Here is a 15,000-nt window from a genome sequence, read left to right on the forward strand (position 1 = left end):
ACACGCACACATGCAGTATGCCTAGAACCCATGGGTTCCTTTCTTCTCATGCAGAAATTTAATTTAATTTTTTGAAATGTAACATTTGTTTAACTTTCTCTTTCATTCTCCCTCCTCCCTCCCTCCCTCCCTCCCTCCCTCCCTCCCTCCCTCCCTCCCTCCCTCCCTCCTCCCTCCCTCCCTCCCTCCTCCCTCTCTCCCTCTCCCTCCCTCCCCCTCCTCCAGAGGTATGTTTCTAGACACCATCCTCCCCTCTAGAGATGAGAATGGAATCCGTCCTGCCATTGGCCAGAGAACCAGACTCAGTAAAGGAGACACCACCCAGGCCAGGAAGCTCTACAGATGCCCCGGTAGGTCTGGGGAGTGTGTGTGTATCTTAACAACCTTTTTCAACCTTTCTCATACAGGGACTCTGATCTCCTTCCAACGTGTCAGTCAGTCAGATAGCAGAAGAAATGTGTGTGTGTTTTCTCCAGCCAGTAAGGTTCCACAGAGATGGTGATGTGTTTCCTCCAGCCAGTAAGGTTCCCCAGAGATGGTGATGTGTTTCCTCCAGTCAGTAAGGTTCCCCAGAGATGGTGATGTGTTTCCTCCAGCCAGTAAGGTTCCACAGAGATGGTGATGTGTTTCCTCCAGCCAGTAAGGTTCCCCAGAGATGGTGATGTGTTTCCTCCAGTCAGTAAGGTTCCACAGAGATGGTGATGTGTTTCCTCCAGCCAGTAAGGTTCCACAGAGATGGTGATGTGTTTCCTCCAGCCAGTAAGGTTCCCCAGAGATGGTGATGTGTTTCCTCCAGTCAGTAAGGTTCCACAGAGATGGTGATGTGTTTCCTCCAGTCAGTAAGGTTCCACAGAGATGGTGATGTGTTTCCTCCAGCCAGTAAGGTTCCCCAGAGATGGTGATGTGTTTCCTCCAGTCAGTAAGGTTCCACAGAGATGGTGATGTGTTTCCTCCAGTCAGTAAGGTTCCACAGAGATGGTGATGTGTTTCCTCCAGCCAGTAAAGTTCCACAGAGATTGTGATGTGTTTCCTATTGAATTTACCACAGATGGACTCCAATCAAGTTGTAGAAACATCTCAAGGATGATCAATGGAAACAGGATGCACCTGAGCTCAATTTCTAAAATTTCTAAAAACCTGTTTTCGCTTTGTAATTATGGGGTATTGTGTGTGGATTGATGAGGAAAATGTAATATAATCCATTTTAGAATATGGCAGTAATCTAACAAAATGTGGAAAAAGTCAAGGGGTCTGAATACTTTCCGAATGCACTGTATATATTGAAGAGGGTGGGGCTCAAGCTGCATCCCTGTCTCACCCCACGGCCCTGTGGAAAGGAAAGTGTGTTTTTTTTGCCAATTTTAACTGCACACTTGTTGTTTGTGTATATTGATTTTATAATGTCGTATGTTTTTCCCCAACACCACTTTCCATCAATTTGTATATCAGACCCTCATGACAAATTGAGTCAAAAGCTTTTTTTAAATCGACAAAGCATGAGAAGAGTTTGCCTTTGTTTTGTTTTGTTTGTTTGTCAATTAGGGTGTGCAGGGTGAATACGTGGTCTGTCGTACGGTAATTTGGTAAAAAGCCAATTTGACATTTGCTTAGTACATTATTTTCACAGAGGATATGTACGAGTCTGCTGTTAATGATAATGCAGAGGATTTCTCTAGGTTGGTTTTTACGCATATCCCACGGTAGTTATTGGGGTAAAATTTGTCTCCACTTTTGTGGATTGGGGTGATCAGTCCTTGGTTCCAAATATTGGGGAAGATGCCAGAGCTAAGGATGATGTTAAAGAGTTTAAGTATAGCCAATTGGAATTTGTGGTCTGTATATTTTTTTTTTCAATTTAAAGTTTTATTAAGTTTTCAATCAACCAACCAAACACATTCCACATTCACAGATGTGAATAAAAATAAATAAATAATAATAATAATAATAATAAAAAATTGTTTTATATATGTATATATATATATACATACATATATACAGGTAAAAGTCAGTAAATTAGAATATTTTGAAAAACTTGATTTATTTCAGTAATTGCATTCAAAAGGTGTAACTTGTACATTATATTTATTCATTGCACACAGACTGATGCATTCAAATGTTTATTTCATTTAATTTTGATGATTTGAAGTGGCAACAAATGAAAATCCAAAATTCCGTGTGTCCAAAATTAGAATATTACTTAAGGCTAATACAAAAAGGGATTTTTTAGAAATGTTGGCCAACTGAAAAGTATGAAAATGAAAAATATGAGCATGTACAATACTCAATACTTGGTTGGAGCTCCTTTTGCCTCAATTACTGCATTAATGCGGCGTGGCATGGAGTCGATGAGTTTCTGGCACTGCTCAGGTGTTATGAGAGCCCAGGTTGCTCTGATAGTGGCCTTCAACTCTTCTGCGTTGTTGGGTCTGGCATTCTGCATCTTCCTTTTCACAATACCCCACAGATTTTCTATGGGGCTAAGGTCAGGGAGTTGGCTGGCCAATTTAGAACAGAAATACCATGGTCCATAAACCAGGCACGGGTAGATTTTTTGCGCTGTGTGCAGGCGCCAAGTCCTGTTGGAACCTGAAATCTCCATCTCCATAGAGCAGGTCAGCAGCAGGAAGCATGAAGTGCTCTAAAACTTGCTGGTAGACGGCTGCGTTGACCCTGGATCTCAGGAAACAGAGTGGACCCGACACCAGCAGATGACATGGCACCCCAAACCATCACTGATGGTGGAAACTTTACACTAGACTTCAGGCAACGTGGATCCTGTGCCTCTCCTGTCTTCCTCCAGACTCTGGGACCTCGATTTCCAAAGGAAATGCAAAATTTGCTTTCGTCAGAAAACATGACTTTAGACCACTCAGCAGCAGTCCAGCTCTTTTTTCCTTAGCCCAGGTGAGACGCTTTTCGCTGTTTCTTGGTCAACAGTGGCTTGACACGAGGTATGCGGCAGTTGAAACCCATGTCTTTCAAGCGTCTCTTGGTGGTGGATCTTGAAGCCCTGACTCCAGCAGCTGTCCACTCCTTGTGAATCTCCCCCACATTTTGAATGGGTTTTTTTCACAATCTTGACTAGGCGCGGTGATCCCTATCGCTTGTACACTTTTTCTGACCACAGTTTTTCCTTCCCTTTGCCTCTCTATTAATGTGTTTGGACACAGAGCTCTGAGAACAGCCAGCCTCTTCTGCAATAACCTTTTGTGTCTTTCCCTCCTTGTGCAATGTGTCGATGGTCGCCTTTTGGACAGCTGTCAAATCTGAAGTCTTCCCCATGTTTGTGTAGGCTTCAGAACTGGACCTGAGAGACCATTTAAAGCCCTTTGCAGGTGTTTTGAGTTAATCAGCTGATTAGTTTGTGGCACCAGGTGTCTTCAAAATGTAACCCTTACACAATATTCTAATTTTGTGACACACGGAATTTTGGATTTTCATTTGTTGCCACTTCAAATCATCAAAATTAAATGAAATAAACATTTGAATGCATCAGTCTGTGTGCAATGAATAAATATAATGTACAAGTTACACCTTTTGAATGCAATTACTGAAATAAATCAAGTTTTTCAAAATATTCTAATTTACTGACTTTTACCTGTATACATACATACATACATACATACATACATACATACATACATACATACATACATACATACACACACAAATAATAATTATAACAAAATTTAAATTATAGAACTTGCAGCAGCACTATCAAGGTTCTTATTAGCTATTTCCAGCCTTAGCTGAGATGACGAGCCAATAATTAGTTTTTAGGTTTTACAGCACCTTACACAACACGCATCTGCCCATCTCCCTGATTCCCCCATTCACTCTGTCCAATTTGAAATATAGTTGAGTAGTGGAGACCAGAGTCTATCAAACTTGGGCTGTCTCTTGTGGAGGTCATAAGTGAGCTTTTCAAGAGGGAGAAAGTCAACAATCTGGTCAATCCACATTTTAAATGTAGGAGAAGTATTAGAGGCCCACAATAGAAGAATACATTTCTTAGCAAAGTATGTAATGGTCATGAGCAAATTTTCTCTGTCAGGATCAAGAACAAAGTCCTGCTGGGCATTAAGAAGATAGAGACACGGGGTCATATCAAACTGTACATCTAGTATTTTCTGTGCAGCAGTATGTATAGATTGCCAAAATCTGGCAATCTCTCTGCAGCTCAAAATACATGCATATAGGTTCCACTTTCAGAGGTACATCTATTACAATTAGGAGAAATGTCTGTTTTCATTTTATGGAGTCTCAGGGGGAGTGTAATAAAATTTGTACAAAAATTTGTAATTAGATTCTTTCATTTTTACATTAGTAGAGGAGCAGTATACCCTGTCGCAAACCTCCGCCCATAACTCATCACTGATAGTCAGACCAAGGTCCTTTTCCCATATTATTTTCAAAGGAGTAAGGAGGATCCTCCTTTCTCAGAAAGGAGTCTATAGATATAGGATATTTTGCCTTTAATGGATTGTGCTGTGACAAGAAGGGTTTCAACTTCATTCAACTGAGTTCTAAACCTCCTCTTGGAAGTAAATGAGGAGATGACATGTCTAATTTGTAGATATTTAAAAAAATGGGATCTTGGCACATTGAATTCATTGCAGAGCTCTTGAAAGGATTTCAGTGTAGTGGTCTTCTGATGAAATAGGTCTGAAAGGTCCTGATTCCTAGAGTATGCCAAAGATTAAAGTTGGCATCTCTCAGGGCTTTTGGCAGTCTGGGTTGCCTACTATAGGCGAGTGAGAACATATTTGGGAGGAGATGCCCAAGTATTTCTTACAGTCCCTCCACGCTCGTAGGGTACTGTAAATCACAAATGTTTTGGCTATGTTGCCCACTTCACTAAAGTTATCAATGAATATAGTTGAGCTTAGTGGCAATGAACCACAAGATTGGGCTTCTATCTGGCTCCACGTTGACTCTTGTCTGTTTGTGATCCATGTTAGCATGTTGCGGATTTGGGCAGACCAGTAGTACAATTGAAGGGGGAGGGAAGGGCAAGACCACCCTTAGATTCAGGTTTCGATAGAGTGGAAAGCTTGATCCTAGGGTTTTTTATTGCCCCATATAAATTTGGTGATGCTTTGGTTAATTGTTTTGAAAAAGGAAGCTGGGAGATAGCATGGGAGCATCTGAAATAAATAGTTCAGTCTAGGGGAGGATGTTCATACGGATTACATTAATTCTTCCTACTAAGCTAATTGGGAGGGAGATCCAGGTTTGGAGGTTGTTCTTGATTTGATCCAGGAGTGGAAGATAATTCTCTTTGAAAAGCCTATTCAGATCTGGTGTTTGAATATCCCAAGGTATTGAAACCCCTGTGTCTTCCATTGGAATGGGCATAGTGTCTTCATAGAACTGGTGAGTATAATATTGAGAGGGCAGACAGTGGATTTGTTAAAATTAATCTTATAACCTGAAAACGTGCCATACTGAGCAATTGTATCTAAGATGGGAGGAAGGGATTTCTCAGGGTTGGATATGTAGAGCAAGACATCATCCGCGTAGCGAAATCTTGTGCTGCAGGCCGCCTGCAGGAACACCCATAATACTTGGATTGCTCCTTATCAACTCTGCCAGAGGCTCCGCCCCCAACAAGTAGAGCAGGGGGGACAGGCGAGCACCCCTTGTCTTGTGCCCCGTCCCAAAGGGAATCTGTCAGAGTTCAGTCCGTTAGTAGTCACCATGGCATTTGGATGAGAGTATAGTGATTTGATCCATTTAATAAAGTTTGGGCCCATGTTGAACTTCTCTAAGACTGAGAACAGAAAGCTCCACTCCATCCTGTCGACGCCTTCTCAGCATCCAGTGAAGCCAGCAGGACAGGGGTCTTCTGTGCGTTTACTTGATCAATAATATCAAAAAGGCGGCGAATGTTATCAGAAGAGTATCTGTCTCTAATAAATCCCGTCTGGTCCGCTTTTATTATTTTGGGAAGAAGAGTGTTTAGTCTTTTGGCGAGCAATTTGGTGATTATTTTGTAGTCGAAATCCAACAAGCTTATGGGCCGGAAGGAGGAGCAGGATAGGGGATCCTTGTCTTTTTGAGCAACACTGTAATGCGAGCTGTGTGCATTGAGTCTGGGAGAACTCCGTTTTTGCAAAAATCCTCCAGCATTGGCATGAAAATAGGGCTAAGCTGGGGCCAAAAAGCTTTGTAGAACTCTCTGGGAATCCATCTGGGCCTGGGGACTTGTTAGGTGGCATGGAGGTAATTGCCTCCAGGATCTCCTCAGGAGTGAAGGGGGAGTTGAGATCTTCTTGGTCGGTCTCTGATAGTTTAGGTAGCGAGATTCCCTCTAGGAAGGAGTGGAGTTCTGCCTCCGTGTGTTTTCTCTCAGAGGTATATAGTTTGCAGTAAAAATCATGAAAAGTTAAATTGATCTTTTTTTGGATCATATGTGACCTCATCCTCAGCTGTTCGGATAGCCATAATTGTAGCGCTCTGACTGCTCTTTTTTTAATTGATAAGCAAGCAATCTACTAGGCCTATTGCTATACTCATGGTATTTCTGTTTAGTAAAGAAAACTTTTTTTTATCTCCGAGTATAGTCCAAATTCAGTTTGGCTTTGGCTGCTTTAAGTTGACTCCAGGAGGTGCTGTCTGGGGATTGTTTATGTACTTTTTCACAGCGTTCCAGCTCCCTCTCCAGATCTAGCCTGTGTGCTTCCATTGCTTTTTTCTTAGAGGAAGCATATGCAATTAGATGACCTCTTAGTGTGGCTTTAGCAGCGTCCCCACATTGTGGCCGGAGAAACAGGAGAATCTTTGTTGTCTTGTGTGTAGTTGTCTATCCATGTAGTTACCAATGTATGGAATGCTTCGTTTGATAGCATGGAGGTGTTGAATTTCCAGCTCTTTGATCTCGGGATGTTTTTGCAGAGGTCAAAGCGGAGGTGGACAAAGGCGTGATCCGAAGCGCTATGGGTCCGATTGTACACGTGGCTGAATTTATGAAACTCTTTGGGATAAAAATGTAATCTATACGGGAGTAGGTGTTATGGACATTAGAGTAGTATGTATAGTCCATAGCTGAGCTATTAGTCTCTCTCCAGATATCTATCAGTCCCATCTCTTTAGTAAGAGAGTTCAACATCTTTGCAGATCTAGGATTTGTGGTGGTGATTTGAGATTATTTGTCTAGGGTTGGGTTCAAGGTACAATTAAAATCTCCGCCAACACTCCAAAGGAAACACAATGCTCATTGAACAGAGTTATCATTTTCGACATAAAAGCAGGAGTATCTGTGTTAGGGGCGTATATGTTTAAGATAGTAATTGGTTGCCCATACAGTGACCCAGTTATCAAGATAAATCTCCCCTCCGGATCAGATATGTTTTTTGTCAATTATGAATGGAACATTCTTATGGATAAGTATTGCTGTACCTCTACTGTTGGATTTGAAAGATGAGAAATACACCTGTCCCACCCAAGCTCTGCGGAGTTTGGCATGTTCAGCATCACAGAGGTGTGTCTCTTGCAATAGCGCGATGTCTGCTTTTTCCGTTTTTAGAGCACATAGTATCTTTTTCCGTTTTATTGCATGGCCTAGACCGTGGCAGTTCCATGTCAATATATTTAAGGTACTAGTCATCGTCATCGAACAGTAATCGAACTTTAGTGCAAGTCATCTCTGGGTAAAGGTGGATCGTAGTTACAGCTGCGTTCACATAAAAGGAAAATAAATGGTTTACATAAAATAACAATCTCTGAACACCCCAGCCGAGTTCCCAAACAACTCGACATATCCCGTTGGATCTATTACCTCCCCGCTCAGTCACAATTCTGTGTTCCAACAAAAAAAAAGACCGGGAACAGTTAGCAACGCACAACGTCTCCCCCTCCCCACCAAAGAAATGCCTCATCCTTTTGGATATCGGCTATATGTTGTCTTACCTCCTTTAGTAATAACAGTAATCGCATTAATCGCATTTAGTCAATGGTCCATTTCTCATTGACCGGGGTTGTCTTTCAAAAAACGTTTTGCCTCTTCGGGAGTTTTGAAGTGTCGCAGGGCTCCTTGGTGAAGAATCCTGAGCTCGTTTGGGTATTTGAATCCCCTAAAGATGCCTCGGTCAATGGAGCATTTCTTCACCTCGTCAAACTCTCGGCGCTTTCGGCGTATTCCAGCTGACAGGTCCTGGAGTAAGGTGAGTTTGGCGTTTCCCACTGTAATGGTGTTGGTTTTCGCCGCCTGTAGGACTCGTTCCTTGTCGGTGAATCTCAGGAAACGTATGGTGATTGGGCGCGGTGGTTGTCTGGCTGCTGGTGGGGGCCTCAGTGCTCGGTGAGCTCTCTCGAGTTCTATGGGCCTGTCGGTGGACAGGTGGAGCCACTCGGGAAGTTTGTCTTGCAGGTAGCGGATCAGTGGCATGTTTCCCTCTTCTTTTTCGCCCAGATTTAATAGAACACAATTATTCCCTTCGCCCCCTGTTTTCCAGGTCCTCTGTTTTCTCTTCCAGCTGCTCTATTTTTTTTTTAGCATATGCTATTGTTTCCATGGCGTCTGTCAATAAGTTTTCCGTGGATAGGATTCGCCCCTCTGCCTCGTCCAGGCGCCCGCGTTTATGGTTATCTTGTTGTTTATGTCAGGCAAGGCATTTTCCAGGATTGTCACCTTGCCCCCTATCGCACTGAGCTGAGCGTTAATGGCATCTAGTTTAGTGTTGAGTTCTGTACGTTGGGATCTCAGCTCAGGAAAAGATGTCTTCGACAGAGTGCGAGGTTGGCATTCGTTGGGCCTCGGGGGACGGGTCCTCTTTCTCCTGGCTAATGGCGCTAGCTTTTTCTGAAGCTAGCTGCTTCTTGGAGGCTTTTTCCGTCGCTAGTACTGAGTTCCGGGAAAAATGTCACCTGTAGTGTTGCCTTTTGAAGCCGCCATGACCTTTTTGACTAAAGCTAAATGAGTTTAAACTTGAAGTGGAGGTAAGATTAGGAATTGGAAACTACTTGTGCGGAGCTCCTAGTTCATGCGGCCATCTCGTTCAAGGGTCACGTGATCCCGGTCTGTATATTTTATCATTTCATTTAGGATACCATCAACACCACAGGCCTTTTTGGGTTAGAGCGTTTGTATTTTGTCCTCTAGTTCATTCAATTTTATTTGAGAATCCAGTGGGTTAATAGTTGATTCTAAGATTCGTATTTGATCATGTAATATGTTTTTGCTGTTTGTTCAAGAACTGTGCTATTTTGTAAGTTTTTTTCCCATTGTTTGTAACGTATTTTGTACATAATGTTGCTGCTACCGTCTCTTATGACCGAAAAATAGCTTCTAGACATCAGAACAGCGATTACTCATCTCGAACTGGACGAAGATTTTTTCTTTAATGAGTCCGACGCGATTTGATATTCTGCTTCCCCCGAGACCAGGCCCAAATCCCAGACATTCGCGTGAAGGAAAGACGGAAATACAGGGGGCGGAGGTCGGGGTGCCTTGTGAGAATTCGTTGGGAGAGTGGGTAAACCGCCTCTACCATCCATTCTATTGGCCAAGAATATCCTACCAACGGGATATTAAAAACTGTAATACCTTATGTTTCACCGAGTTGTGGCTGAACAACAACACAGATAATATAGAGTTGGCTGGGTTTTCCGTGCATCGGCAGGACAGAACAGCTACGTCTGGTAAGACGAGGGGCGGGGGTGTGTGTCTATTTGTCAATAACAGCTGGTGTCTAATATTAAAGAAGTCTCGAGGTATTGCTCGCCTGAGGTAGAGTACCTCATGATAAGTTGTAGACCCACTATCTACCAAGAGAGTTCTCATCTATATTATTCGTGAGCTTCGTCTATTTACCACCACAAACCGACGCTGGCACTAAGACCGCACTCAACGAGCTCTATAAGGCCATAAGCATACAAGAAAATGCTCATCCAGAAGCGGCGCTCCTAGTGGCCGGGGACTTTAATGCAGGCAAACTTAAATCTGTTTTACCAAATTTCTACCAGCATATCAAAAAAAAAACTCTAGACCACCTTTACTCCACACACAGAGATGCGTACAAAGCTCTCCCTCGTCCTCCATTTGGCAAATTTGACCATAATTATATCCTCCTAATTCCTGCTTACAAGCAAAAACTAAAGCAGGAAGTACCAGTGACTCGCTCAATGCGGAAGTGGTCAGACGGAGAGTATTCAGACCCCTTGACTTTTCCACATTTTGTTACATTACAGCCTTATTCTAAAATGGATTAAATTAAAAATGTTCCTCATCAATTCACACACAATACCCCATAATTACAAAGCGAAAACAGGTTTTTAGAAATACAGGACCTATATACTAGGCGGTGTCAGAGGAAGGCCCAAAAAATTGTCAAAGACTCCAGTCACCCAAATTATAGACTGTTCTCTCTGCTGTCGCACGGCAAGCGGTACCGGAGCGCCAAGTCTAGGTCCAAAGGGCTCCTTAACAGCTTCTACCCTCAAGCCATAAGACCGCTGAACAATTAATGAAATGGACTATTTACTTTACCCCTACCTACATGTACAAATTACCTCGACTAACCTGTACCCCGGACATTGACTCGGTACCGGTACCCCTGTATATAGCCTCGTTATTACCTCGACTAACCTGTACCCCGCACATTGACTCGGGTACCGGTACCCCCTGTATATAGCCTCATTATTACCTGGACTAACCTGTACCCCCGGACATTGACTCGGTACGGTACCCCCTGTATATAGCCTCATTATTACCTGGACTAACCTGTACCCCCGGACATTGACTCGGTACCGGTACCCCCTGTATATAGCCTCATTATTACCTGGACTAACCTGTACCCCCGGACATTGACTCGTGCACGGTACCCCCTGTATATAGTCTCATTATTACCTGGACTAACCTGTACCCCCGTACATTGACTCGGTACCGGTACCCCCTGTATATAGCCTCATTATTACCTGGACTAACCTGTACCCCCGTACATTGACTCGGTACCGGTACAACCTGTATATAGCCTCGTTATTGTTACTTTATTCTGTTACTTTTTATTTCATTTTTTACTTTAGTTTATTTAGTAAATATTTTCTTAACACAATTTCTTGAACTGCATTGTTGGTTAAGGGCTTGTAAGTAAGCATTTCACGGTAAGGTCTACACCTGTTGTATTCGGCGCATGTGACAAATACAATTTGATTGGATTTGAAAAAGATTGGAGAAGTGGTTTTACCCATATATCTCCATTTTGGATAGATAGCTCTTCGTGTTGTTGTTTGTTTAGTGTTTTCCAATTTTCCCAGAAGTGGTTAGAGTCTATGGATTCTTGAATTACATTGAGCTGATTTCTGACGTGCTGTTCCTTCTTTTTCCGTAGTGTATTTCTGTATTGTTTTAGTGATTCACCGTTGTGAAGGCGTAGGCTCAGGTTTTCTGGGTCTCTATGTTTTTGGTTGAATAGGTTTCTCAATTTCTTTCTTAGGTTTTTGCATTCTTCATCAAACCATTTGTCATTGTTTTTAATTTTTTTTAGGTTGTCGGCTTGACATTTTTTTATTTGATAGGGAAGCTGTCTTGTTTATTACACACACCTGGTTCATGTCCCCTCATCAGTACCTGTATAAGTGTTCCCTCTGCCCCCCTTGTCTTTGTGTGTGATTGGTTATTGTGCAGAGTAGTGGAGCTCGGTGGAGCTCCATTGTGTTTTGCATCGCCGGGTTATTCACCCGTGTGCCTTGTTGTTTTCCAGGGTTATTCACCCGTGTGCCTTGTTGTTTTCCAGTGTTTTACACGTTGCTGCGTACCGCCGGGTTATTCACCCGTGTGCCTTGTTGTTTTCCAGTGTTTTACACGTTGCTGCGTACCGCCGGGTTATTCACCCGTGTGCCTTGTTGTTTTCCAGTGTTTTACACGTTGCTGCGTACCGCTGTGTTACGAAATAAACCATTTTATTTCTGTGATTTACCCTCCTGCGCCTGACTCCTTCATAATCACCATCACAGTTGCCTAATAGTTTTTTTGGTAGGTTTCTACACTACTTTCCTTCCATCAATAGCATTTCTTAATATTATTCAGTTCCTTTGGCTTTGATGCCTCATGATTGAGTACTGCTCTGTTCAAGTAGATTGTGATTTTGCTTTGATCTGATAGGGGTGTCAGTGGGCTGATTGTGAGCTGTCTGAGGGATTCTGGGTTGAGGTCGTGATAAAGTAGTCTACAGTATATTTACATTTACATTTTCGTCATTTAGCAGACGCTCTTATCCAGAGCGACGTACAAATTGGTGCATTCACCTTATGATAGCCAGTGGGACAACCACTTTACAATATATCCATTTTTTTTTTGGGGGGTGGGGGGATGGAGAAGCTGTCTTCATTAAAGTATGGGGATTCTATTGGGGGATATACTGTAGGTAGCACACATGAGGACCTTTTTCTCTGTTGAGATAATTTCCTTATTAATTTCTAGCCAGATGTAAAATGTTCCTGTTTTGACTAATTTAATGGAGTGGGTTAGGTCTACTCTATGGCAAATTAGCATAACCCCTGAGTCTCTCTCTCTCTCTCTCTCTCTCTCTCTCTCTCTCTCTCTCTCTCTCTCTCTCTCTCTCTCTCTCTCTCTCTCTCTCTCTCTCTCTCTCTCTCTCTCTCTCTGTCTCTCTGTCTCTGTCTCTGTCTCTGTCTCTGTCTCTCTCTCTCTCTCTCTCTCTCTCTCTCTCTCTCTCTCTCTCTCTCTCTCTCTCTCTCTCTCTCTCTCTCTCTCTCTCTCCCTGTCTCATCCTCTGTCTCTCGCTCTGTCTCTCTCTCCCTTTGTCTCTCCCTCTGTCTCTCTCTCTCTCTGTCTCTCCCTTTGTCTCTCTCTCTCTCTCTCTCTCTCTCTCTCTCTCTCTCTCTCTCTCTCTCTCTCTCTCTCTCTCTCTCTCTCTCTCTCTCTCTCTCCCTGTCTCATCCTCTGTCTCTCGCTCTGTCTCTCTCTCCCTCTGTCTCTCCCTCTGTCTCTCTCTCTCTCTGTCTCTCTCTCGTTTTCTCTCTCTCTAAGGATCATCCTCCCTTTCTCGCTCTCCTCCCTCTCTCCCTACGTGACCTGCAGACTGTGAAAGACCATGTGTCACCAATAGACTAATGAGCTTTAATGCTGAAAAATTATATTCTAACATTCTATTCTAACATTTCTATTCTAACATTCTATTCTAACAGTTTATTCTAACATTATATTCTAACATTATATTCTGACATTCTATTCTAACATTCTATTCTAACATTCTATTCTAACATTCTATTCTAACATTCTGTTCTAACATTCTATTCTAACATTCTATTCTAACATTATATTCTAACATTCTATTCTAACATTCTATTATGACATTCTATTCTAACATTCTATTCTAACATTCTATTCTAACTTTCTATTCTAACATTCTATTCTAACATTCTATTCTGACATTCTATTATGACATTCTATTCTAACATTCTATTCTAACATTCTATTCTAACATTATATTCTAACATTCTATTGAAACTACTTTGGCTCAACATCTGCACGTACTGTCCTGATGTCTGTGTATAAGATGTGTGAGTGAGCATGCATGTGTGCGTGTGGTGGACCCAGCTGTATTCCTGTCCTTATAAGGTCATATGTGACGACTGACAGATGAGCCGGGCCCTAGGGCACGCTGGGTAAAAACAGCATGCATGATGGGAGAGCAGGGCACATGTGGCTCAACTCCCTACGAGAGAGATGGAGGGAGAGATGGATGGACAGATGGAGAGAGAGATGGAGAGAGATGGAGGGACAGTTGGATGGAGAGAAGGAGATATGGAGGGAGAGATGGAGAGAGAGATGGGTTGTAGAGGTGGAGGGAGAGATAGGAAGTAGAGATGTGAAAGATAGAGAGAGAGATGGGATATAGAGATGTGAAAGATATAGAGAGAGATGGAAGTAGAGATGTGAAAGATAGAGAGACAGATGGAAGTAGAGATGTGAAAGATAGAGATGGAAGTAGAGATGTGAAAGATAGAGAGAGATGGAAGTAGAGATGTGAAAGATAGAGAGAGATGGAAGTAGAGATGTGAAAGATAGAGAGAGATGGAAGTAGAGATGTGGAAGATAGAGAGATGGAAGTAGAGATATGAAAGATAGAGAGAGATGGAAGTAGAGATGTGAAAGATAGAGAGAGATGGAAGTAGAGATGTGAAAGATAGAGAGATGGAAGTAGAGATGTGAAAGATAGAGAGAGAGATGGAAGTAGAGATGTGAAAGATAGAGAGAGAGATGGAAGTAGAGATGTGAAAGATAGAGAGAGAGAGATGGAAGTAGAGATGTGAAAGATAGAGAGAGATGGAAGTAGAGATGTGAAAGATAGAGAGAGATGGAAGTAGAGATGTGAAAGATAGAGAGATGGAAGTAGAGATGTGAAAGATAGAGAGAGAGATGGAAGTAGAGATGTGAAAGATAGAGAGAGAGATGGAAGTAGAGATGTGAAAGATAGAGAGAGATGGAAGTAGAGATGTGAAAGATAGAGAGAGAGATGGAAGTAGAGATGTGGAAGATAGAGAGAGAGATGGAAGTAGAGATGTGAAAGATAGAGAGAGAGATGGAAGTAGAGATGTGGAAGATAGAGAGAGAGATGGAAGTAGGGATGTGAAAGATAGAGAGAGAGATGGAAGTAGAGATGTGAAAGATAGAGAGAGAGATGGAAGTAGAGATGTGAAAGATAGAGAGAGAGATGGAAGTAGAGATGTATAAGATAGAGAGAGAGATGGAAGTAGAGATGTATAAGATAGAGAGAGAGATGGAAGTAGAGATGTGAAAGATAGAGAGAGAGATGGAAGTAGAGATGTGAAAGATAGAGAGAGAGATGGAAGTAGAGATGTGAAAGATAGAGAGAGATGGAAGTAGAGATGTGAAAGATAGAGAGAGAGATGGAAGTAGAGATGTGAAAGATAGAGAGAGAGATGGAAGTAGAGATGTGAAAGATAGAGAGAGATGGAAGTAGAGATGTGAAAGATAGAGAGAGATGGAAGTAGAGATGTGAAAGATAGAGAGAG

General features: G+C 42.3%; 1 protein-coding gene across 1 annotated transcript in view; it reads left to right on the forward strand.

Annotated features, from left to right (window-relative positions):
• Nucleotides 1-211: 211 nt before the first annotated feature.
• The window catches only part of LOC121565245 (dorsal-ventral patterning tolloid-like protein 1), a gene marked incomplete at its 5' end in the record, with an annotated part of 71,692 nt that continues 56,903 nt past the window's right edge, over nucleotides 212-15,000 (forward strand). Inside the window, 1 exon segment of the mRNA XM_045217980.1 lies at nucleotides 212-350. Coding sequence (XP_045073915.1) covers nucleotides 212-350 — 139 coding nt within the window.

The sequence above is a fragment of the Coregonus clupeaformis genome, unplaced genomic scaffold (genome assembly GCF_020615455.1).
Source record: "Coregonus clupeaformis isolate EN_2021a unplaced genomic scaffold, ASM2061545v1 scaf1309, whole genome shotgun sequence".
Taxonomy (NCBI): domain Eukaryota; kingdom Metazoa; phylum Chordata; class Actinopteri; order Salmoniformes; family Salmonidae; genus Coregonus; species Coregonus clupeaformis.